This window comes from Garra rufa, chromosome 19, assembly GCF_049309525.1.
Source record: "Garra rufa chromosome 19, GarRuf1.0, whole genome shotgun sequence".
Lineage (NCBI taxonomy): Eukaryota > Metazoa > Chordata > Actinopteri > Cypriniformes > Cyprinidae > Garra > Garra rufa.
In genome coordinates this window covers 20,183,318-20,211,129 of record NC_133379.1, presented here as the reverse complement: position 1 = coordinate 20,211,129, position 27,812 = coordinate 20,183,318, and the positions used below count along the sequence as shown (strand labels likewise).

At 36.0% G+C, this 27,812-nt stretch overlaps 1 protein-coding gene across 4 annotated transcripts in view; it reads right to left on the bottom strand.

Moving 5' to 3' along the window:
- ankhd1 (ankyrin repeat and KH domain containing 1) overlaps window positions 1-27,812 on the bottom strand; it is a 64,079-nt gene that overhangs the window by 24,340 nt on the left and 11,927 nt on the right. The window contains exons 2-4 of one of the 4 annotated variants that reach the window (XM_073825221.1): window positions 11,469-11,622; window positions 742-898; window positions 292-454 (exon numbers count right to left, since the gene is read on the bottom strand). In XM_073825221.1, the coding sequence (XP_073681322.1) occupies window positions 292-454; window positions 742-898; window positions 11,469-11,622 (474 nt within the window). The remainder of the gene's footprint in view (window positions 1-291; window positions 455-741; window positions 899-11,468; window positions 11,623-27,812) is intronic. The other 3 variants (XM_073825222.1, XM_073825223.1, XM_073825224.1) reach the window with 3 other exon arrangements.

Here is a 27,812-nt window from a genome sequence, read left to right as displayed (position 1 = left end):
GTCACATTTACATTTTGCAATGATATAAACAATCACACATCTGTAAATTTCTACTTTTTATATGAGAAAGGCACAAAGAAAATAGTTCCAAATGCATTTCATTCCCCCCCCCCCCTAATTCAGTTAAGTGCTGCTTTAGGTGCAGAAATTACACGCATAACCTTCTTATCTCAATTATTTATTTAAACTTCAATTATTTAATTTACTTTTATTTATTATTTATACATGTGACAGAGTTGTCATGGTCATCAGCTTCAGGATTAGAAGTGTGTTTGAGTCTGTACACAGTACCTGTGCGAGCTCATAGTATCCAGCTGAGCAGGCCAGACACAGCAGGCTCTCGCCCTCCTCTGTGTGTTCGTTGACGCTGCGTCCCTCGTCTAGCAGCTTCCGCACTGCATTCACGTCGCCGTCCGAGCAGGCCTCAGCCAGGCTACGGCTAAAAATAACCAGACTACTACAATTACTGCGACTGTGCAGGCGAAGCTAAGCTAACTACTCTAACTGAAGGCTCGTGCAGGAGCAAGAAGACTTACACAGCTGCTTGTCTAATTACAAAGGTTTCAAAATGTCAAGTGTGCTTTAAACATTCAGTGATCATAAAAACACATTTAATAGTGCTTAGCTATAAGCCTTAACAATGAAGTAATTCTTGCTGGTTGAACATGAATGTTGCATCATGATGTGTGGACACAAGAGGTGAAATCACGTGTGTCTGTGTGTGTGAGAAAAGATGCCTACTTGTCGGCCTGGCTGGCGTTGAGTGTGTTTTCAGCCCTCATGCGGGTGAGGGCGGCGGCAGCTTCGTCCAGAGCGCAACTCACAGACGACGTCAAACGGCGTAACACCTCTGGATCTGCAAAGGCTTTGCCATCGGCAGTGGAGAGTTTACCAATGCCTGTAGCATCCAGCCCCACACCAGCACCACACGCCATCCAGCAAGAACAAATGCATCCATGGTTAGTACAGGCCCAACACACTCACACACAGGAAATACAACGGCTAGTTAGCCATTTCACACCATGCAGTTTTAGTAATGTTTTAACTTAAAATTTCAAAGCTCCTATAGAGTTTCAGAATGGCATAACACACTATAAACGCTTAAAGAAATTATGCTGATGTGATCAATGAAGGAAAAAAGGCTTATTAAATGACAATTGCTACTAGAGGTTGACCGATATTGCACTTAATCATTATTCTAATAACTAAGGTGGGTAATTTTTTTTTTTTTATAAACGTGTAGGCTACAGAAGTCCAAGAATGCAAAAAATCCCTATAACATGGAAACGTGCGCAAAACATGATTTTCCAATTATAATTTGTTATAAAAGTAACTTTGCAAATTCCCAATAAAATTAGACTTGGGTGGTTTAAGTAGGCTCACATGTGCCTGTCAGAGCAGGAAAGATTGCATAAAAGTGTCTGTGTGAGTAAGTGTGGTCTTGTATCAATAGTCTGCGTGTCAGAGAGCTGTGAGAAAACAGGAGGAGACCAGCAAGTTTATATAAACTAGGGCAGGGTTATGGCAAATACCTCATGAAAAAATACAATACCATTCAAAACCTTTCGGGGTCAGTAAGATTTTTTCACAGATTCTGTAAAAATTGTATCAGTTTCCACACGAAATGTTAAGCAGCACAGCTGCTTTTTAACATTGATAAGTAGCATTTTTTTTAAAGGGATAGTTAATCCAAAAATCAAAACTACCCCATGATTTACCCACCCTCAAGCCATCCTAGGAGTATATGACTTTTCAGAGTTGTATTAAAAATGTCGTGGCTCTTTCAAGCTTTATAACGGCAGTGAATGGGTGGTAATATTGAATATTCTAATAGAAGTCCTATAAAGTGCATCCACCATCATAAAAAGTACTCCACTTGGCTCTGGGGGGTTAAAGGAGAAGTTCACTTCCAGAACAAGAATTTAAAAAATTTACTCACCCTTGTCATTCAATATGTTCTTGTCTTTCTTTCTTCAGTCGTAAAGAAATTGTTTTTTTTTTTTAGGGGAAAAATCATGAATTTTCTCCATATAGTGGACTTCTAATGGTGCCTGTGAGTTTGAACTTCCAAAAGGCAGTTTAAATGCAGCTTCGAAGGGCTCTAAGCGATCCCAGGTGAGGCAGAAGGGCATTATCTAGCATAACGATTGGTTAATTTCTAAAAGATTTACAATTTATATACATTTTAACCTCAAAACTCTCATCTTGTCCAGCTTTGTGTAAACTCTGTGTATTACAGTTCATGACAGATGGGTTATGTCGAAAAACTCCCATCTCATTTTCTCCTCCAACTTCAAAACAGTCCTACATCACAGTTTTATCTTTTTTTTGTAAAGGGCATTTGACTTTCTTTGCAAACGCTGGGTCGGTACATCTACAGCGATGTAGGACGATCACTGCATTTAAACAGCATTTTGGAAGTTCAAATTCGTGGCCACCATTGAAGTCCACTATATGGAGAAAAATCCTGAAATGTTTGCCTCACAATTTCTTTGACTAAAGAAAGAAAGACATGAACCATCTTGGATGACAAGGGGGTGAGTAAATTATCTGTAAATCTGTGCTCTAGAAATGAACAACTTCTTAAATAAGGGCTTCCTGAAGCGAACCTATGCATTTGTGAAAAAATAAAAAAATCCATATTTAAAACTTTACAAACTGTAATCTCTAGCTTCTGCTAACTGTCGTACGCATATTTACGAGAAAGTGCTGTTCTAGCGGATGAAGGACGTAGGCAAAATGTCAGAGGAGTTTGATATAAGCCAACAGGAGGCTGTGAACAAAACTTGGTTCTCACAAGACTAGCATATTCTCACCAGAGCTTACACTAGGCCTACATCCTACGTAATCCGCTGGAATGCCACTTTCATGTGTGTATGAAAGTTAGCGAAAGCTAGAAATTGCGGTTTATAAAGTATAAATATCAATATTTTTCTTACAAAAATGCATTGATTCACTTCAGGAGGCCTTTATTAACCTCTCGGAGCCATGTGGAGTACTTTTTTTGATGGACGGATGCACTTTATTTTGCTTCAAAATCTCAACAGCCATTCACTGCCATTATAAAGCTTGGAGGAGCCAGGAATTTTTTTTTTTAATGTAACTCCAATTGTATTTGTCTGAAAGAAGAAAGTCATACACCTAGGATGGCTTGAAGGAGAGTAAATCAGGGGGCAATTTTCATTTTTGGGTGAACTCTCTCTTTAAACATAAGAACAATTTCTGAAGGATCATGTGACACTGAATAGTGTAGTAATGGATGCTGAAAATTCAGCTTTGCCATCACAGGAATAAACTATTTTAAAACAATGAAATAGAAAAGAGTTTCATTTAAATTATAAAAACATTTCACAATATTAATGTTTAATGTTTTTTTTTTTATGCACAATATAAAATCTTACAGAGCCCAAACCGTTGAAACAGTATGTACATCAACATTGCAATTTTTTTTTTGCAAGTGAGAATTTGTCCACATATGCGCACATTTGCTGTATTGGTTTTAGCATGCTCACTTAAAATGCTTTAAAGAATAGAAAAATAGATAACAGTTCTAGACATAGCTGTTTTTATTAACTACCATAGAGTGTTTGTATAAAACAAAATAATGCGTCTTATTTTTTGCTGATGGTTTCAAAAGCTATTTTCAGCATAAACCGGTCGACCTCTAATCTCCCTCAAACAAGGGCCGCTTATGTCTTTAAAATGTTTGTGTGCTATGCACCATTCCCAAACCTCAAATTTGATTTGCAGGTTGTGTTTTCAATTCCACCTTGGATTTTCATGAAGACTGCAGAATTTGAACACAGACAGTCCCGCAATCTTAAAGCAAATGGCCTCGAGGTAAACTGTTCAGTGGTAATTCAAGTGATAATTAAAAATCTGCTCCTAACCTCAACCAGGAAGAGCAGTATTTGCTTTCCTATGAAAGCTTAGGATGACGCAAGGCAGATAATGCTCGTGGTAGCAGGTAAACCACGTGGCACGGAGGTGTTCAGTCACAATAGTGCGGTGCAGGTGGAATGAAAACACGTCAAAGCGTGTGTAAACAGTAGATAACTTATGAACAGCATAATGAACGCACAATCAAGTGCGTGAAGCGCATAATACGACAGCATACAGACACAAAGACAGACATACGTCCACAAACTCTGCACAGATGGAAAGCGCAATAGAGATGCTCACGGACACAGATGAAGACACACATACAGGCAGTACACAAGTGTACTAAAGGCCAGTGCTGAGTCATGAGTGAGGCTGCTGCTGCTGTATGGAAATCCATTGTTGCCACTAATCTCCCCTTTGGTTCCTCTGCGAGATAACTATCCGCTCATGGGGCAGGGCAGGCCGGTGTAGAGAATCAGGCCTAACATGCTGGGCCTCACCCAAACCAACTCATCCCGAACAAGCACACACAATGGCATAACGCGCAGACTAGGTCAACAGAACATGGCAAAACGTGGTGCCAGCCACCAGTTTATAAAACAAATTATGAAATGCTCTGCACACAAACAGTGTGACACTGACCCTTAGCCCTCGCAGGACCCTTTATGCATTGCTGTTGATCATTAACATGTCAGCACTCGTATGCAACGAAAGCTCACGCTGGGCCATAAGGGCTAGAAACGCCACAGGATGTAAAGCATGTAAAAATAAACAGGTTTTAAGGATTTGCAGGGCTATATTAAGCGCTAACTCTCTGTATACAGATATTTCTGCGTGTGAACTTGAACTGCTTGTGCTGCTCAATCGGTGGTAGATCTATATATATATAGATCTACCACCGATTGAGCAGCACAAGCAGTAATCGTGAACCCTTTAGCCGAAAGACCCAGATACAGCACTTTGTTTCTGTTCATAATAAATGTCACATGTAAGAGAAACAGATTAACACTTCACTCTGTAGGACTGCTTTTTTGTTAGGGCTACAACTTGCAGATATTTTAAAAATTAATTATTTCTTCAATTAATTGGGTATTCATCTCAATGCTCTCTTTTAAAAATGATTATATGTGACCCTGGACCACAAAACCAGTCTTAAGTCGCTGGGGTATATTTGTAGCAATAGCCAAAAATACATTGTATGGGTCAAAATTATTGATTTTTCTTTTATGCCAAAAATCATTAGGAAATTAAGTAAAGATCATGTTCCAAGAAGATTTTTTTGTAAAATTCCTACTATAAATATTTCAAAATTTAATTTGATTAGTAATATGCATTAAGAACTTAATTTGGAGAACTTTAAAGGTGATTTTCTCAATATTTAGATTTTTTTGCATCCTCAGATTCCAGATTTTCAAATAGATGTATCTCGGCCAGATATTGTCCTATCCTAACAAACCACACATCAATAGAAAGCTTATTTATTGAGCTTATTTATCTCCGTTTTGTAAAATTTAACCTTACGACTGGTTTTGTGGTCCAGGGTCACATATTACTATTTATACATGTATACTTCATTCAAAATGTTTAATGTTAGGAACATTTTCTTTAATTTAGCAAGAACACATTAAATTGATTAGACGTGACAGTAACGAAATGTATGTTAGAAAAGGACTGTGTGGAAAAATTAACTAACGATGTGGAAAAAGAGTACGGAATCCAGTCATAAAAACGGAATTTACGTATAACGTGGAAAGTTACAGAAATTACCAAATTTTGAATGGATACATCAAAAGTAGGTCAGTCCACTTAAATCAACACATGATATGGACTAGTCACTTCATGAGCATTTTACTGCTTTTTTAGTAAAACTCTCCTCATATACAAACAGAAACCTAAAGATCTTCACAGCAACCCATTAAAATAAAAGTTTGGTTTAACTTGAAGAAATCGTGACAGAAGAATTACTTAATGTAATTATAGTACTACAACTACTACTGCTTATTTTTAAAGGAATATTTGCCAGAATTTATTTAGGAGGAAAAAAATGTAAATAGACAGTATTGCAGTAAAAAAGAAAAATAAAATAAGAAAAATATATATTAAATAAAAATGTATTAATGAGAGAGGCTTTTGACTATTCACATTTAAAGAATCCAGAAAATTAGTGGAAAACAGAATTTGGTAAAAATAAAACTGAATTTGAGAAAAAAATAAAACATTTCATAGGGCCTTAAATTTAATTTTCGTTAAACCTTTAATAAATAGCTGTTTAATATTAGTCTAGAAAAATTCTAATGAATAATGAAAAAAAACAGAATCCAGAAAAATTTAAACAGAAAAAAGGAATTTGGAAAAAATTTAAATGAAATTTAGGAAAGATAAAAAAAAAAAAAAAAAAAAAAAAAAAAAAAAACACCATTTATTAAACATTAAAGGTAACTGTAACTTCTTAAATTCACAATTGTGAGAAATGAAGTTGTAATTCTGAAAACATACCCTCAAAATTGGACTTCATAACTCACAACTGCAAGTTTATATCTCACAATTAAATAAATAAAATGGATTTCATATGGCCCTGTTTTCTATGGAAGCCAGTTTACACAATTTATTTAAAAAAATAAAAGGTAATTGTGACTTTTTAAACCCCTTTTTAATCCTCAAATTTGGACTAATTTGAAAGTTTATATCTCAGATGTGATACACAAATTATGACTTTTTTTCCTGATGTTTATATTATGCAATTGCAAAAATTATTTCTCACAATTCTAAAAAAAATAAAAATGTATAATAATAATAAAAAATAGGGCCTTATGTTTTCTTTGAAAGCTCATTTAATAAATAATAACTTTAATAAAAACTAAATGTAATTGTGACTTTTTAAACTCACAATTGTGAGAAATTAAGTCACAATTCTGAGAAACAAAAACACAATTGTGAGAACATATCTCCTTTAGGGTTGGGTATCGTTTGAATTTTATCGATTTCAATTCAGATTCCACTTATCGATTCCGATTCTTTTCGATTCCAATTTAGTAAAAATAAAAAAACAACAAACACAAAAGTCAAACATTAATATATCAAACATGTTTATTTTCAGTGCTAGCTTGCAACTAGGGGTGTAAATCGGAGCCTTCAAGACGATTCGATACGATACCGATTTCTTAAGCCAACGATTCGATTATTTCCGATACTTCAGAATTCCCTGTGATACGATGCGATTCGATCCGATTCGATTCAATACTAGATATTTTTACATGATATCTATTAAGTTTCAAATAAATCAACAAAAATAGTAAATAATTTGCCTTTTATTGAGAATACAGAAACAGTATTCTATTCACATAATGTGTATGTTACACTAAAGCAGTTGTGCTCAATGCACTGCAAATAGAACAGCAAATATAAGTTACTGCATCTACAAAGTGCAATCAGATAAATTGTAATAAGAAAAAAAAAAAAAAAAAAAAGGCTAATGCTTATAGTGCAGGTCTACTATGGCCAATTAGCCTATTCACTGTTTTAAAAAGTTTAATTTATACAAAATTGGTTACATTTTGAAAATACAATTTGCATCTTAAGAGGTAATGGTCACACATCCTTTGCAGTAGATGAACTGCAAATAGAATACTACTCCACAAAATCAGTTCAAAATCATCGCTCTTGAAAGTCAGACAACAACGTGAGGTGTGTGAACATGAACAACATCATAGATGGACTGTGAAACGAAAATAACGCGTGAGAAGTAGAAGACAATGAGTTTAGCGCCACCCGCAGCTTAGGAGTAGGTAGTACGCTTACGTCGGAGCCATAGACAGTAAAAGAAAGGTCGGAATGGATTCTAAAAATAGACAAGTGTACAAACAGGCGGCAAAATAAACACATTAATCGATACTCTTGCGGACGAATCGATGCATTGAATCGGCGGCTGCATAATCGATGCATCGATACTAGGGATGGCGAAAACTAAAAAATTTCTTGACCGACCACCGAGCCTCATTAGCCGGTTGAAACCGGTTAACCGATTAGTTTAAAATATGGTACGCTATTTGAAATAACAGCCATTTCGAGCCGCGCCTGCAATTTCGCAACTCTGTCGCATCTCTCTGCCGCTCTGCCTCCCGCACACACACACACACACACACACACACACACACAGCCACTCACGTCACTTTTTAAAAATCCCCTAGGATATTATTTTTGTTGAAATTAAACAAACGAGTAAATTACTATTTAAAAAATTGGTTTAGTAGGACTGGACCAGAATATTCAAATCGAATATTCGTTCGGTGGGTTGGCATTCGATTTTAAATTTTAAGATTCAATATTCGGTTTTTTTCCCATACACCTTGCATCCCCCGCAAAACGGTTCTCATTTGCGCTTAAATATGAATGAAGAAGATCAGACTGCTGCGCCACTAACACAGAAACAGCAAAAAAAAAAAAAAAAAAAAAAAAAAAAAAGAGAGAGAGAGAGAGAAATTGAGTAATATTTGAGAGACACTATAAAGTACAGTCGGGCCCACTTAAATGGTTTAAGCAAAACTAGGGCTGTGACTGTTGTAATGACAACTGCGCCTCTGCTTTAAATGCACGCATAGGCTAAAGCTGACCGCAAAGCCCCAGCAAAAATAATTTCCATGAATGTGTCGGGGAAAAAGTAGGGATATATTTGAATTATTTATTAAAAAACTAGTATTTGACACAAAGATGAAGTTGTCGATCCTGATGCCATTTGCTCATTGACGCGGCTTTAATACCTAAATGCATATGCATTAGGCCTATAGCTATTGGAAGAGTTTTGTTTTCGATTTGAATTATTTAAATTATTTTTTTTTTACAGTTTCGGATGATATATTAGTCTTACCTTTATGAGCAAAAATGAAGTTTCACATAGCGCTGGCTGGCGCTTCCATGTTCTGCAAAGCGTGCTTATATCTAAGGGTTTTAATTGAAATCGTGATGACTTGGTCGTTACTTTAAAAAACAAAAACTTAAATTTAACGAATAAAAAGTGTTCCAAATATATGTCTAAATTAACTTTATAACCTAAATAAACGAAAATAAATGTAATCACTTTGCTATTAAAAACAGCAGCTGTGCAGTGGGGAAGAGAAAGAGAAAACAGACCGGTTCCAGTCGGACTCGGGCCAGTAATTCTGATGAGCTGTCGGAGAAGGTCCGGGCAAGGTTTTAGTAATGTTTGCAACGAATGTTTCTTAAATAGCCGATTTAACATTCTTATTTAGGCTAGATTCATATTTAAATGTATTATTTATTTGATTTATTTTAGCGTTTTGTAGGCTGATTGTTCACTGACGGAAGTGGTCAAATAAACACGCACGTTTGTTAATAATGTTTGGGCCTCATTTATTTTGGGTTTCAACATAATATACATAGGCTGTGTATTTTATATAGGCTTATATACACAAACGTTATATATAATGTGTATATATATATATTTATTTATAAATAATTTAGATATGAATAATTTATTTATATATAAACACCGCACCATTTTTTTCGTTCTTCTTTTATTTAAATAGCCTACCCTTCACGGTGCCAGTAATTACTGCGCTAATTTCTGATTTGGGAGTGATTTGTTTGTTAAAATTTTTTAGGCTACCTTATTAAAAGTATTGCACTTAACAGACCTGTGTGTTTTGTATCACTAGCGCGGTGTCCGTTCATGAAGCGTATAAGCTCTGCCTGCGTGAGGCGCGTCGCATCCAGCAATGTTCTATTACAATTTATTAATTCTGAACGTGTGGTGTGTCCATATTGCACCAAAATGCAACACTGCACTCCCTCGGGTCCGCAGCAAAAATCGTTTGGATGAACTGTTCTCGACATAATAAAAATGCAAACAGAAAGACATACAGAGATTCCTGCCTTTATTAGAGAGAAGAATATGTTCAGCCCCTCCCACCGAAGCTTCGAAGCTCAAAAAATGGTATTCGGACCAGCCCTAGTTGTTAGACCGTTGTGTTCTTTTGTGTTGACATGCAGATGTTTGGATAGGCCTATTGGCCCATGTGCGCCGTTGCGCGCAAAGTTTGTATATTTTAAACACTTCCGAGGATAGTGGGGGTCACGAGTCACTGGCACGGTTATTTTGGGGGTCGTGAGCTGAAAAGTTTGGGAATCCCTGGCCTAATAGACTGCAACATGATAAAACCAATGGATAAAACAGGCACCTTCAGAATGCGTAAAAGACGCACCGGCACTTTTTTTTTTTTTAACCGACTACCGACAACTTTGACCGGTTAACGTTGATACGGTCAACCACCGGTCAAACGGTCATCGGTTAACATCCCTAATCGATACGAATCGATTAATATTTACACCCCTAGCATAAACACCACTGACCCTTACAAGATCCACCTCTATGGGTGAGCATTCATTATAAAAAACCTCACAGGACATTCATTTTGAAAACTATGCAAATATTTTGAAATTTCACGCAAAAATACTTTGGATCAGAGTCCCGAAAGAATGAATAGTTTGTGAATCAACAACGTACTATGTGTGCCTAATGTACGACTCCGATATACAAGAATGAATACATTAGGCGCGCGCAAGTTCGTTACTATTATTCTGGTCATCTTTGCATTTACATTACTGGGAGGGTTTGTTTCATGCAGCCAAGAGATGAAGTAGATACCTGTCTTCCCGCGGGGGTATAAGTGACTTTTATGTGGGCTTTTGCGGGACGAAATAACATATTCCTTCTGGAGCGGGCGGGCGCAGGACTAAAATCCGTCCCTTGCAGGTCTCTAAGATAAAGTTTGCGTGCAGCGGTAGATTTGTCTTCGGTTTTTACAAAGCGTAGACACACTTTTAAACGCTTACCGCGATCCATCTTGTCTACAGGTGTTTACATTACCACGCAAGGTCCTGGCAGATCACTAGATGAAAAAAAAAAAAAAAATGCACCCAGGAATCGAAACGAGGAATCGAAATTTTAATTTTATAACGAGTATCCGATTCTTTAGCTTAAGTATCCGATTCCAGAATCAGAATCGATTTTCGATTCCAAACCCTAATCTCATTTTAACCCTCAAAATTGTACTTTGTAACTCACAATTCTAAAAAAATTGAATTGCAAGATTCAAACTTTTACAAAAAAATAAAAAATAAAAAAAATCAAACAGCAAAATACAATGATTTCTGAAGAATCATGTGACACTTAACCCTGGAATAATAACGGCTTTGCCATCAATAAATTACATTTTAACATATATAAAGTTAAATTAAAGCAGAAAACTTATTTTAAATTGTAAGATTTCAGAGCATTTCTGTTTTTTGAACAAATAAATGCAGCCTTGAGCATAAACAGCTTCTTTTAGAAAAATTATAAATATTTATGATTCTGAGGGGATTATGTGGCAACAAACTCCAACAAGCAACTCAAGGATTTCTGTAGCGGTTTGCTCTAAAGCCTAAAACAAAAACCAAAAGCACAACTCATGCTCAGCACTGTGGAGACACTGAATAAACATAAACAGAAGTTGTGAGCACATGCATGCAGAGACAGGATAAATCATTAGGCTTAATGCGATCACATCAGGGTCGGCCGGAGGATGTACCTGCTGCTTCTAGTAATGCCTCGAGCCGGGCCTGTGTTTCTGGGTCTACTGTTCTGAGGTCGGTTCCGTCTGCTGCGCTGGATAGGAGCAGCTCTGAAGCTGTCTTTAGTACAGGGTTATCCAGATCCTCCTGGTCTAGTATGAATGATTCCACCTGCATGAAAAAAGACAATGTCAGCAACTGTGCTCATGTTATTTACAAACAAGAAAAACAGCAAGGGAAGTGGCCTTGCATTTTTTTCTATATTAAAAAGAACTTAATCGCAACTTCAATAAGTCTGGAGACTGCAATAGGGTTTTAAAAGACAGACGAGTTTATCTTAAACAAACTGGGATATACTTATGTCTGTTAGGATCTGCAGACTACGGCCTGACTTGTGAAAAATTAATATGGTTTGCTCCAGTGAACACAGCGACGCCAGTGTGTGACAACACCATACATCAGGAAGTGCTGACACAAGAGCCTCACAATGATCCTGCACTGACCAGTGGATACAAAGTGCAGTCATATTCTTACTGAAACAAAAACCAGTTGAATGAACGACATCATATGCATTTAAATCTGATTAATTGGCATAGTCAACATTTGCTGAGAAAAGACTTCAAACGGAGGCTCAAATTCTAAGTAAACAACCAAGCACTAAATAGACATCTGTCCAAGATAGATGTGTTATTGTACTGCATGTGATATTTTTAATTTCGGTGTATGCAAAACTACTGCGTGCGACTATGGAAAAATATTTAGGAGCACAATGTGCAACTGCCCCAATCAGCATTTGTGTTTGCGCTAAGGGGAGCTTCAAAGGTTTCTACGTGTTTTTGCAGCGTTGAGTAATGTATCACGGACATATCTCATGAATCCTTTGATAAACAAAATTTAGAGAGTGTGTATAATAGATTAATTGTGCGGTGTTGAGAGCTTTGTTGATTATAATGGAACTTTGTGAGATTGCGATGAACTAAATAACAGATTTTTAATGATTTTTAACCCTCGTGTGTTCAAAAAAAAAAAAGTTACAGATAGGTGCAAAATGTCCAAAAACTGCCATAAAAATATCATTAATATTTTTTTTTCCACTTTCACTGATGTCAATTTTTTAACCAGCATCTGTTCTATCCATAGATACCAAACATTCATTAATTTTCAGAATTTTAACCCTTTAAATGCTGGTTTGTTTACATAATGCCACAAGTGTTTTTTTATGAAAAAATGAAAAATAGTAGTTAATTTCCATATACTAAATAAGCAGATTTTTTTTCTTTGCTTATTAGCTTCTTGGGTGTGTCAGTGAAGAACAACAACATTCATTTTGAGGCATTTATATTTTTTATGTAGTGTCAGATTTTTTTTTTTTAAACTAACACTTACGCCCATAATGGACAAAAAAGGCCATGTCAAAAAACTGTCATAGAAATGTTATATATTAATATTTTTTTCTACTTTCACTGACTGTTGTTTTTTTTATCAGCATCTCTTCTATTCATAATTACCAAACATTTATTCATTTTCAGAATTGTAATGCTTTAAAAGCTGGTTTCTTTACATAATGCTCACTGTCAGTGGGCAACACTGGCTCCAGAGCTTCCTCTGCTGAGTAACGTCTCTTCATCTTGCAAGCAATAAAATGATCAAGCCCTCAAGCACCAAATATGTATAGGCTTTGCGAACACCTGTTTGGCTGTGCAAACACTCAAACTTTGTACAAAATCTACCCGACTAAACAATCAGCATTTTTTTTAGATGAAAACAAAAACAATGTGTTTAGGGGCTTCTGAGCTTCTACATCAAATTCAAGCACACCTTTTATCTCTGTACAAAAACAATAACAAATGAAAAAGTGCAATCAAGGATTAAAATGTGTGTTTGGGTGAAAAAGAAAAATCCTCAAAGCTCATTAACCTTCTTTGACCTTATTCATAATTTTGACATGGCCCTATGACCCTGCCAAGGGTGAGACTCGTATACATGGAGTGAGATTTTTGATTGCCAGTACAATATCATTTCTTTCAAACTAATTACACCCATTAAAAACACATGCAAACTAGGGCTGCAACTAACGACTATTTTAATAGTCGACTAGTCACCGACTATTGAAACGATTAGTCGACTAATCGGATAATTATTCAATTTTTCTCAAATTTAGCATGAGATTGCTTTAATTATGTGGAAAATTATAGTAAACACAAGAAAGAAGGGGGTACTTCAATAAAAAATGCATATTTTGCTGCTGATAGGCCAATTCATACTAAAAGTAAATAAAAATGCCCTGTCTAAAACCAATTAGGCACAGTGCTCGGTCAGTACAGACATAAATGCATAAATTAAGAAACTCTATAATTTTTTTAATGGACAGGCACATTTGTTTTATAAGAAAAAATAAATTAAAATCAAGTAAACATTTTCTTCCTGTAAACCATCAGCAGCAATAAAACAGTAAACAAAAATGTATATCCAAAACAAAACGTATTGGCTTCCATGTTATTTAAATCTTACCGAGGCCAGCCAAACTCCCTTTCATTCAACTGTCCGACGTGCTTTCGCTTTAAATGTTCGTGCATCACAGAGGTGCTGCCGTGATGCGCAAGGACTGCTTTACAAACCATGCAGGTAATATTTTAATTCGCCGTAGCAGGCTAAAATGCTCCCAAACTTTACTCCTGTTTCATACATACTCAGTCTGCAGTGCGTCTACAGTCCGTGTGCGTTACGTATGCGGTGCAGAAGAAGCACAGACTCGTTTTGCTTTCACACAGAACGCGTTTGCAGTCCGTACATTGTGAACGTTCTAATCCGTTAACATGGGTGTGGAAAAAAAAAAACGCACTGCAGACGGAGTATGTGTGAAACGGGCGTGTTTTGGTACGCGCAGCTGCTGCGTTGGACGCCGCCATTTCTGTATGTTATCGCTCAGCATAGAAGCTGCGTATGTGCGACTCTCGGCAGAAAGATGCCTCACTCGGTTGTCTGGCGACAACATCGACAATGAAATTCATTGTCGACTATTTCTATTATCGATTTTTGTCGACAACGTCGACGAATCGTTGCAGCCCTAATGCAAACCACACTCTGACATCCTTACCAACATACCCACACAATTATAGCTGCATTATTTTTGCAATTGACTCTATAATAGACTATAATATGCATAAGCAGAAAACATAAAAAAGCGAGTATTTCTTTCATATGCCAAATTTGAAAAAATGGCACAATCTAGTAAAAAAAGGTAAAATTTTTAAATTTGAAGTAGAGCTGCACGATTCTGAATAAAATGAGAATCACGATTTTTTTTTTGCTCAGAATAAAGATCACGATTCTGGAGAACTTTTTTATTTTAAAGATTTACCCCTGAACATTAGGTTATCAAACAACAGTAAAATAGCAGTGAAATAAGACAAAATAAACTTTGCTTTAAATTTAAAGAAATCTAATGAAAAATAATGTAATAACGTAAACAAAAAAAATTAAACATTAAAAAAGAAACATACAAAGGTATTATGTCAGAGTAAAGCGATTTAATGATTCTTAGCTAGAAACACTAGCCTATCAACATTTATGGCCGTCTCTGTCCACTCTGTGGGATGCCCAAGTTTACTTCACCATTTTACAAATAAATCCTAATCTAATCATGACAAACTATATATCGTTGGAAAGGTCTAAGTCTCCTAAATAGATTTGACATTTTTGTGTTACAAATTATGTAGGAAAATAATTTATGACAAGAGTGCACCTCAAAAATCTTCTTCATAACAGGAGTTCTGACCTTTTTCACAAACAGACTTTCTTGTTGCCTTTTTTTCAATATTACACATTAGAAATAATAAGAAATGATATATCAGATGAAAACTTAATTTCAAAATTCATCCTTTGGAATGCCATTTTAAAATCAGACATTGAATTAACATGGAAAATGTACATCAAAATCATATTACTAAATGTTATAAAGATTTAAGATTCAATTCTTCATTTTCACATCTCTGTTCAAAAATGGGAGTAACAGTTAAGGGGTTAATGGATCGTCATGCTCATATATGGTTCCATTGCTCTGCTGGTCCATAAATCTGGCACGATCAAAGTACTACTCTTTCAATATTCAAAGTGCTAATAGAGACCGAATTCCAAGCATGATACAGAGCTATCTACACAACTTATTATAGCCCACATACTAATAAAAGCCTAGATATTTTATGTAGCTTAATTTGGGCGCATTGGGGAGTCGCTCTCTAAATGCAGGGTATTAAAATTGCTTTTGAAAGTGTGTCCGGGTTTTACTTTTGGTTTCGTTTTAACGATCCCGCGAAACTCTCGGCGGTGCTGAGCGTGCATTTAAGTACAGAAATTACTTTAACACAACCATTTGAAAGTGGGTGGACACCAACGGGATTTTGAAAAGCGTGTCCCCAGTGGAAATTACGCCGCTGTGAGTGGATCTCTGCCGCTGAGTTATCATTTGATGTGAATGAATGCCGCGTTGTACAGTATATTGAGACAGAGGTGCAATGAATTGCATCTGACAGAATGTGCGCTGAAGATGAAGTTTAAATGGTTATGTAATGTTGGAGAGAACGGCGAACCTGTCACTGCATCAGCTCACAGCAGTCTGTGCAGTAATTAGGCTAGCAAAAGTTTTGTAAAATATAAATAAAATATAATTGGCTGAATCGTATAAATGCTGGATTAAGATCGTGAAGGGGGTCGAATCGAGATCGCGATCTTTAAACGATTAATTGTGCATCTCTAATTTGAAGCCTTGCTAATAGAATAAATGCCTATTAGCAAATATTGCATCATTTTATAGTCAAATGGCCCTGGGTTAAAAAATTGCAGCTTTAATGGGTTTCAATGTGGACATTTTTGTCCTTAAGGTCCTGAGTGTGAGTATTTTTTGTACGGAGGCTAAAATTTATTTTTTGAAGGAAATGAGGGTGAAATATTACAATTTCAATAAAAATACACACCTGAGCCAATATTTATGCAGTTGGCATTAAAACAGGCACCCTTATAACAAAAAACAAAACTGAAATGGACAAAAATGTCCATATGGTCGCTCAAGGGTTAAGGGAGTTTGTAAATGAGATTGATTTAATACAACAGTTATATAAACCAAAAGTTAATACTAAGTGACTTAAGTCTTGACTATACCACTATTGCCTGATTTTTTTCTATTTCGCGTTTCGTGAAACAAGTCACAACTGAGCCGCTGCACATCTCCATTCAAACACAGTGTTGTTTCGTTTATGAATGAATGTGCATTTATAAAGGAATATTGATTTAATTTCCCATTGTTATAACTCAGCCATTAAATGTCCGATCTGCCTCAAACTTCACAGGATTGTAAGAGTCTAGGGCTGCAACAACGAATCGATAAAATCGATAAAAATCGATTACTAAAAGCGTTGGCAACGAATTTCATAATCGATTCGTTGTGTCGCGCGACGCAGAGACATTTGGTTGTTATTATATATATTTAAAAAAAATTGAGCGCAGAGCGGAGTGGACACATTCGGTCTCTCTCCCGCACTGATGCCAGCAGAGTTCGGCACCTCATAAGCTGTGTTTCCATCCAAAAATGCGAATTTAACTTATGCGCAAAACTGGAACATTTGAGCATAAAGCACCGTTTCTACATTATATATATAGGCCTATGCTGCCCCGATTTATATCAAACATGTTTGATATTTAAGCCTACTTTGGCTAGCGTACTTTCACAGCAGCCAATGCTCGATCGCAAAACAGCTGGTGTACGGGTCGTTGGATAGTGGAGATGGAGAAAACTACTTCTATAGTTTTTGTAACACTGTCTGTCTGTATAATGTGTCGAAAACATACCACAACCGTAAGGTGAAAGAGGAGCTCTGCTGAGGTGAAATCGTCTCAGTTTTGAATAGGGCTGTGACGGTGGCACGTTGTTTTTTTATATATAGCCTACACTTCAGTCAGCTAACAAGCAGCCTAAAAACGCTAAAATAAATCAAAGAAATAATATATTTAATTAAGAAAGTAGCCTAAGAATATTATATAGGTTATTAAACAAACATTCCTTGTAAAAATGTCCGACAGCTCATCAATTTTTGGCCGACTGAATTTCCAGTCCGACTGTCTTTTTTTCCTCTTTCTCTTCCTCATTACACAGCTGCTGATTTTAATAGCAAAGTGATTACATTTATTTTTGTTCCTTTAGTTTATAAAGTTAATTTAGAGATATATTTGGAACACTTTTTGTTTGTTAAATTCAAGTTTTTGTTTTTTAAAGTTATACCTAGCAAACAGCAGCAGACAGATCAAAAGCCTGCTTAATTCATCGCGATTTAAATTAAAATCCATTGATATAAAAAACTTAAAACATATCACAATATTAGTTTAATCATTCATTCAATCAATATAAATCCAAAGTTTGTGCGGAGAGAAGCGCGCTTTTTGCTCATAAAGGTAAGAGTAATTTACCACCCGGGCCGGAACTGTAAAGGGTCTACCTTAGTTTGTGTGCACTAACAGTATCAACAAAATGTGCTCTTAAAGAAAACAAACAGAATACGCTTGATATCTTTGGTTTAACCAGGAGCGCTTCACAATAATTAACCGAAACCCAGGTAATTGCCTCACAAACACAATATCTATAGAAAGCTTTAAATTATTATTTTACTATAAAACGAAATAATTAAAATCGAAAACAAAACTCTTTCATTAGCTAATCCATAAAGATGCATTAGGCATTAATGAGCAGATGGCAGGATCGTCAATTTCATCTTTGCAACACTGAATCAGAAAATACTAGTTTATTAATAAGTAATTCGAATATTTTCTTAATTTTTGCCTTGACACATTCATGGTAATTACTTTTGCTGGGGCTTTGAGGCCAGTTTTGCGTGCATTTGAATGCGGAACTCTTCCAGCTGGTCGCTGCTGATGGCAGGACACTAAACACCGCCATGGCAGAATGAATGTAGCAGAAAGTTAGTCAAGTTATCCCGTTCCAGCGTGCAAAGTCACATGACTTTTTTAATGCGCACTGAGGAATTTAATTTGAGAGGCTTCTTAATGGGAAATGCAGCATGTACACCACAGCAAGCCGCTGTCTTGACGGATAGTAATTTTAGTTTATTTAGTCTATATATTTGGCAGATGTAAAGCATACATGTGTATGTTTTTTGTGTTAGTCCATTTTTATTATTATTATTATTATTATTATTATTATTATTATTATTATAACAGTTCAAGGAGCAACATGTTCGTGCACTTTCTAAAGATTTTAGTTCTGTTTTTGAATAAAGGGTTGTAAATCCCTTGTTTTTTTAATCCGATTCATCGATTAATCGAAAAAATAATCGACAGATTAATCGATTATTAAAATAATCGTTAGTTGCAGCCCTATAAGAGTCCTGGCCTGAAGACACCTAAAGGCCAATATTCAGATATTATCATAGCACCACCTGTTGGCAGCAGGATATATCACATCTTTCACTAACTCAAACATACCAAAATCAATCTGCACCAAACTTCATATGTTTGATAAAAGTGCTGGCCTGAACACATCTACATGCCAATAATCAGTTATAGGCATAGCGCCACCAGCTGGCAGAAGGAAGTTTGGCACATTTAAATGACTTTGACATATTTCTTCTATATTTACTGTTTTAAAAGCATACTGCCCACCGTTAGCTGTTTTCCTAAAGCCACCAGTCGGCGGTGAGCCCGGGTGCGAGGGCCCTTTCATCGCTGCTTGCAGCTTTAATTTATATAACTTAATTTTTAATACAGAAATATTAATCACTTAAAACATTAATCTCAACATGAATTTAGGATTTCGATTGCACTCACGCCACCTCTGAGCCTTATTAAATATGAAAATACACCTACAAGCCACTTTTGTGTTCCTCTGTGCCATCTCTGTAGTAGGGCTGGTCGATTAATCGAAAAATAATCGAAATCGACATTCAGAACCTATAATCGTTAAAATTTTTCCAGGAAGATTATTTCAATTACTTTCCCTTTAAAAAACACCGTTCCGTTATTCCGCCGACATGTCGATGGAGAGCTTAAACAGTATTTATACAGAAAAAAGTATTTACAGGATATACAAGGGTAATTTTATTTAGAGGAGATACTGCTTATTTTCTACTTTTAATATGAAAAACATTGAAAATTATTTATTTTGTTTCCAATAGTGCAAGTTATTTATTTTCACTAATTTAAGAAAAATGTGACTTTTCGTTTTAAGCAATGCTTGCTTTAATTTCAGTTGTTCAACACTGATGTTCAATTAATAATCATAGATCGTAGATAGTGTGTTTCCTTCAATTATTTTAAAATCAAGTAATGCACCCTTCATCCAAAAATCTCTCGCTTGTAATATGTGAACATATTTACTGTACAAAACTTGTCAGTGAACTATGAGGGCAAAAAAAATAAATATTATATAAATATAATTAAATATAATTTTATTAATAAATAAAATAATCGTTCATTAATCGTAATCGGGTTAAAATGTTCAATTAATCGAGATTTTGATTCTAAGCCAAATTGCCCAGCCCTACTCTGTAGTACAAATTAATTTTGTTAATATTCATTTCATTCGATTGGTAACTTTTTCTTGTTCTACTTTTTCTTATTCTGTTGTTTTAATTAGACATTTTAAAAATCTTGCCAAAAATGCCATCACAAAGGTAAAAACTAAATTCCCCTGTAAATCACTTCAAGGGAGTCAAATATCACCTCATAATGGAAAGGCAAATTTTTGATTATTGATTAGAAGGTGCTCCTGAAAAGAAAAGCTTAGAGTCCTGTTAAGCTGGATTTTTTATTTTTTTTCAAATGATGGGTCAAGTTAAAAGTAGTTCAGCTTTGAATTGCATGTTTCAAGACCTCAAACATCACATTTCATTCTTTTGCTGTTTCCAGCTGTCTTTGAAGAAAATAATGTGTCCAGTGTAAACAGTGCCCGCTTTCTGCATGTGTGGTTTGATGTGGCACGTCACTGAGGCTGGACTGACTGCAGAGCTCACACACAAAAAAAAGTTACAAACTTCAGTTTTGATGCAAAAACTTAAAAATACCCAAAGTATACTTCAGTTTTTACGCGTACGTGAGAGATAGCATACGAGTTATTTTGCAGTAATCAGTTGTTTCACAAGGTGGAAACACTGTCCCAGGCAATTGTTTCACAGTTGAAAATGAAACAAGAGACCGACCAACAACTACTAAATAGCGGAGACTGCAACATCAACAGACGCTCACATTGACAAGCGCTTGTGAGTAAGAGAGTATGAGACAGCTCAGCTTTGGTTTAAAGAGCAGGTCATATTGGTTTTCTTAAAATATCTTTTTGCAGTTTGTAACGTAGCTATCCTTCAAAACAGTCTGCAAAGTTGTTTATCAAAAAAGTGCAAAGATACCGTCTCTCAAAAGAATGAGTCGATTCTGAATGATTCTGCTCATCATTTTACAGAGGACTGCTTCTCTAAACTTGACAAGTTCAACATGGGATTCCTTAAACACTTGTCCATTAAAAAGTTCTTACTAGGGTTGGGTCGATAGACGATGTCATCGCCCATCGACATCACGATGCTGAGCCTGAGCCTGAACACACTTAATCACACTATATAACCAAATGAAATGCATGTCATTGTGTCAAAGTGATATCAGTGTCGCCATCTTTTATATTACTTTGGCCACTGTCACTATGATTACTGGTAAGGAGTACAGGGCAGACTCCCACGTTCATACAGACAGTATTCAAGACGCCACTGTAAGTTGCTGTGTTAACAGGACATTGAGACTCACACCTGTAAGTACAATTGTTGAATAAAGTTGCACAAATAATATTCTCGTAGCTTCATAAAATTACAGTTGAACTGATGTCACATGGACTATTGTTATGATGTCCTTACTGGCTTTTTGGGCCTTGAACGTGTCAGTTGTGCTGATGTCTATGCAGGGATAGAAAGCTCTCGGATTTCATCAAGAACATCTTAATTTGTGTTCTGAAAATGAACGAAGGTTTGGAACGACATGAGGGTGAGTTATTAATAACATCATTTTTATTTTTGGGTGATCTAAAGAGTTAAACTTTCCAGTGTATATTACATAAGCCAGTATAACAATAAGAACAGCAGCACATGGTGTGTCCCCCTTGAACATGAACAGGTAATTAACACAAATGAGGACACTAGTCGCAAAGTTCACATCAGCCATTAGGCCCACCCCCCTCTCAAACACAGCTGGGAGAAAGAGCTGCATGCTATTTAGGCCCTGAGCCTTTGAGGAATTACTGTAAGCATTAAGATGAGCTGATCAGCTGGTTCCCCCTCCTCCTCTCCCTCTCCCTGTGCCCTTGACCTCCACACACCTTCTTTAACACCCACAAGGCAGGGCGTCCAGCACTGTGGGCTATTGGGCGGAACTGGGCTGCTTGTTAGCATGGCTAACAGCCTGGGAAGACTAGACCAGCATGATGATCTCCAAAACCATGAGAAGCGTTTTCTGAAAGCACAGGTATACTGAATTTTCAGCTGTTCCAGTTATTTGCGATTACTAGATTACTATGCTACAAGATTTTACCACCAGTAGGGATGGGCATCGTTAAGGTAACTGTATTACTACTTCTATCGATACCACTTATCAATTCGGTACTCTAACGGTACTCTTATCGGTACTCTTTGTTGTGTTTTTAATTAAAAAACTGAAACAAATTGAGAACAGAAATAACACTTTATTTTTTTTAATGTAAAATAATTATCTATATCTGTTACACAAACAAAACCAATGATTATAAAACAAATAAACAATTTTCTTGTAAATGAACATACAATGATTTAACTACAAATTAATTTTTAGGTAAGCTCTGCTCTATAATTTCTTAGCATAGTTTATCATTATTTATCTATTTGTAAAGGCATTTTTAATGTTTAATATTTATTTAGGCTACTGCATAAAAAATATTCTAAATATTTAGCCTATATGTATCGGAATGTGCGTTTATTAAATTATTAACATTATACTACTGATTTAGAGAGACCTTATGTGATATTTATGTCCTTATTTTAACATAGCATTCATACCTGAGGAGACGGATGATTTCTCCAGTACCGACAGCAGAACCGTTAACGTCAGAGCTTATCGATACTTCGGTCTTTTATAATTTGGCACCGGGACCGATAAAGTACCGGGTTTCGGTACCCATCCCTAACCACCAGTAAGAAAGAGTCAACTACAGACTTGTGTCAAAGCATCTCTTAGCAGTGAACCTTTAAATCTTATACTGGTAATATGAGGGACACCAAAAGTTCAGCCAGGTCCAACTCAGCTAAATTGAACTCAGATCCCATGACGGTCACAGACCGAGATCATCTACACATAGACGTTCAAAAGTTTTTGGGTAGGTAGAAAGAAGTCTCTTTACTGAGCTCATTAAGAGACAGATTTAATGAACATCTTGCGTCAGCGCAAACCCTCTTTTGATGTTAAAAAAAAATACTGTCAGGATTTACAAGACAAGCATCAAAGAATTACAAATGAAAAGGTGTAGACAGAAATTTTAGCTTCTGACTTTATTGCATATACATTGTAGATGCAACATTTTTGGGAGGAGAACATTTTAATGAATCATTCCAGGTTTATCATCTGTGCTTGTTTGCGACCCTACACTAATTCGCTTGATAGATTGTGTTAGTCATTACTGAAATAATCACTCCACTCCCATCGGCGTTTTTATAGGATTTATGACTATGTTAGGTAAATCTAGCCACATACCTGCATTTATTTAACAAAAAAACAGCAGGGATAGTAATATTGAAATATCATTACAAACTGAAGCAGATTACCTTTCAAAAATCATGCTGATTTGGTGATCAAGAAATGTAAAAAAAAATGTTGCTTAATATTTTTGTGCAAACCATGATTTTTTTTTTTAGAATTCTTTACATTTTAAAGTTCAAAAGAACAGCATTTATTTGCAAGATTAATCAATTATAAAAAAACTATAAAGACTTCACTTTGTCACTTCACTTTCTGTCACATTTGAATCATTTTAATGCATCCTTGCTGAATACAAGTTTAAATTTGTTAATAAAAATAAATAAAACAAATCTTAATGAGCCCAAACTTTAATACAAGTTGTCATAATACTTTTATGTGCTAAATAGTTTTTTAGAATTTATCTTTTTTTATCTTATTTGTCTGCATTGAGGTCCATGTAGAGCTCATATCATGCTGCATGAACTTTGGCCATTGTTCATATGAGGCTAGATAAAGTTCACTGCGCTAATATTAATAATTTAAACACTGATGTGATAAGAGGGATCAATAAATACTCCATATTATACAATTTCCTTATGTCTTTTGCTTCGATGTGAAACTTTCATACATCATTCTCATTCATTTCAGAATATATATATATATATATAGGCACAAATAGCGTGTTTTTTACAAATACTTATTTCGAACACATACTTAAAATATTTGTATTCGGGAACAAGTAAAACTTTATATCAAAAAGCTGCGTTTCCTCATGAGACCGCAGTCAGTGTATGCCCGCATGAGTGAGTGACATTCAGGAGTCGGGGGATGGGGTAAAAGAGGTGACTGACACAGGCTGCTACACACAGCAACAGAGAAAAAAAGACTTCACTCACTGCATCACTATTTTTGTTGAATAGATTTTTGTACCTAAACTGGGTTCCGGAGGCAGTTTATAACTTTCGGGAAGCGGAGTTTGATCATAAGATTATTACATTAGGGGCCGTTCACATGTAGCATCTTTTGCACGCTCAAGTTCGTTATTTCAAATGTAGACGCACGGTATGCACGCTCATAATGGTCGCGACGCGCCGCATCCAGATAAAGACATGTCAACTTTTCAGTGTTCTGCGAGTGCACCGCGGGTCATGTGACAGGATCCAACGAAACAGCTTCTTCCTTTCACGAAAAACATTAAAAGCTTAGCCAAGATGGAGAAACAGCCGATCATAGCTGTTACAGGGATAACAGTTTTTAGTAGCAGAGCTACTTCAAGCAATTTTTAGTTTTGGAAATCCATTTATCCTTTGCTAAAACTTCCTTGTCTTCATGGAGAGCGCCGGTTGCTTAGCAACGGCAGACGCCAAGAGAGTGCAAGCTGCAGAGCGCTTGGCGTTTTCTAGCGTCACTCATTATTTTTATGCCTATTTTGAATTTTACTCGAATACAAATACTTCTCCCCCCTCAACAAATACAAATACCGGCTGCTTTGCACACCCCTAATACATACACACGCACACGTGTATGCATGCATGCATGCATGCATATATATATATAAACAGCTCAGAGTAACCTTGTATGATTTTTTATTTGTTCCTGTGGTAAACTACAGAACCCTTCAAAGCCAGAGTGACATCTGAGGGTGCTCAAACAATGCCTGATGTGTCTAAAAGGATACTTTAATATTTAAATGCAAATAGACAAAAACACTGAAATAATCCAGTTGTAAGCATTTGCTACATTTAAACAGTAGGAGGCATATGGTATACATGACTCTTTCAAATCAAATTCTGTTAAGCTAAAATGTGTTTGCTATTGCCAGTACAAACTGTTGATAAAGTTGTAGACTACCAAAACACACCTACACACCGCAGGAGGAACTGCACTCCTGTACACTTTAAACAAAACTGTTAGAATAAGAAAAATTATATATATAATACTTGGCAAAAAAACTAATTTATTGTGTGTTTTTTTTAAGAAATTAAAGTGATAGTTCACCCAAAAGTGAAAGTTCTGTCATTAATTACTCACCCTCAAGCCAGTAAGACCTTTGTCTACCTTTATTACACAAATGAAGATATTTTTGATGAAATTCAAGAGCTTTCTGACCCTGCATAGACAGCAACACAACTGACACATTCAAGGCCTAGCAAGATGGTAAGGAGATTGCTCAAATATTCCATGTGACATTGGTTCAACCGTAAATTTATGCAGCTATGAGAATACTTTTTGCACTCAAAGAAAACAATGACTTTATTCAACAATTTCTTCTCTTCCATGTCAAGTCTCTGAACGCATTCACGAGAGTATAACGATGCATGCGTGTGGTGCTGCTGATGCAGGAGCTGGCGTTCTGACGTAGAACATCCTGGTATGATCATGAAGACTGACGGAGAGAAGAATTGTTAAATAAAGTTATGTGTGTTTTCTTTGGGCACAAAAAGCACTCTTATAGCTTCAAAAAATTATGGTTGTCACGATTTTAATGATGCCCTTACTTTACTATCTTTCTAGGTCTTGAATGTGTCAGATGCATTGCTGTGTATGCAGGGTCAAAACGCTCACGGATATCATTAAACATATCTCAATTTGTGTTGTGATGATGAATGAAGGCCTTACGGGTTTGAAACGACATGGGGGTGAGTAATTAAAGACAGAATTTTCATTTTTGGGTGAACTAACCGTTAAATCATTTATTTATTTTGTGACCATAAAGAAAGTACTGTTATTTAAATATATGCTGTTTTTCTAAATGCATATAATAGGGCCCTATGAAACCAGTACAATTTTTCTGGATTTCATTTTTGTTTTAATTTTTCTTTACACTTTTTTTTAATGGCTAAATAAAATAATCAAAAAGCATGTGTGATTAATTAAAATCATGGAACTTATATAAATTTCATTTCAATTCATAAAAGTATAACAAAAATGACAAGTTTAGGGCCCTATTCATTTTTTTCTCACCATATGTTTTATTGTAACCAAATTCTTTGTTTTTAGCATGTCTAATTGTTTGAATGCATAACACAACTTAAATGTATTTAAATTTATTCTTAAAATAGCTATTTGAAATGTTTTTTTCCCCTCAGAAATTCTGTGTTGTGCATTTAAATTTTTTTTTTTTGGTTAATCAAATGAAAGCATAAAACATGCTGTGTGAGTATTCCTTAAAGTTGCCATAGAATGCATTTATACAATATTTTACATTTTTCTCTGATATCTACATAGAAGGTATATGGCATAGGAAAGGGCAAAAAATCTCCAGAAACGGTTTTACAGCTCCATTTACAACCCTATGATTTGTCCCTAGAATTAAATGCTCTGTTATTGCCTTATTTGGAAGCTTCATGAATATTAATGAGCTCTGCTCTGATTGGCTGTTTCACAGAGCTGCTCATCTCTATAGCTGGCACATCGATAAAAATATATATTTAATTAGGAGCTCTAGCCGCTTTTAATATGTAGTTTTTGGGATTTGTAAATCATTCGCCATCAACGCAATTATTTCTCCATCATTCACCATCATCAGCGCAGTCATCAATCTGTTTATGTGGTAAGTGAAATCTTTTGTACTGCAATGTCCCTTCAGTGGCTTGCCTTATTTTACTGATGCACTGACGTTACAGATGATTGGGCGATGCAAATGTTGGGGGCATAACTTAAGGATCCCGGGGCTGTTGCGTAACAGTCGGTGTTATGTTGGAATTGACCTATTTTTCAGTGGTCAATTGCAAACACCAGATTTATATAAGGAGGAGGAAACGATAGTGTTTGAGACTCATGGTATGTCATGTTCATGTACTGAACTGTTATTATTCAACTATGCCAAGGTAAACACAGTTGACCATTCTATGGCGCCTTTAAAAAATAAGTTTTAATCATTTTAGTAGTAGCAGTAGTATGTACATTCTACTAAACAATAGTAATATATTTCTGGCACAATATCTATAAGTTAAATCAAACTTTTACATATGTATACGGTATGATGAAAGTGCTCAAGAAGTAATAGCTTTTCTGCACACTTTAGTATCATATTCCACCCACATCGGCAGAAGAACGCACGCATGAGACACATTTGTGGAAAAGAAAGAAAAAAAAAAAAAACTGGAAAGAACCGGTTCTCAATTTATACAAAATCTATACAATTTATGAGACCTCAATTCCTGCCAAAAACTAGGAGGCCAGCACCAGAAACACAGCAAAACACACTATTCTGGTTGTTCTTATAATTATGTCAAGGGATTACCCTCTCCGCGTACTTAAGTTACAAGACAGAGAAACTGGGAGGGGTCAAACAAATTCAGAAGAGATAAATATGAAGGGCTGCCAAAAAGAGCTGACCCAAAAAGCAGGGTGAGTAAAGCAGCGAGGCCGGGCGTGGTCAAGCAGAGCCCATCTGCAGTAAGAGTAATTAAAAGCATACAGGAGCATTTGAATGTGCAAAGCTCTGGTGTGGCTGGAATTGTTGTGCTCCGGTCTCTGGGAAGAATCTGTCTCAGGGTGTGTGTGAGTGAGCGAGCGAGAGAGAGAGAGAGAGCGAAAGAGAGAAGCGAGGGCGAGACGAGAGGCTACGTCCAAACAAGTGACTCTCATTACCTCATCTCTGCGCTGAG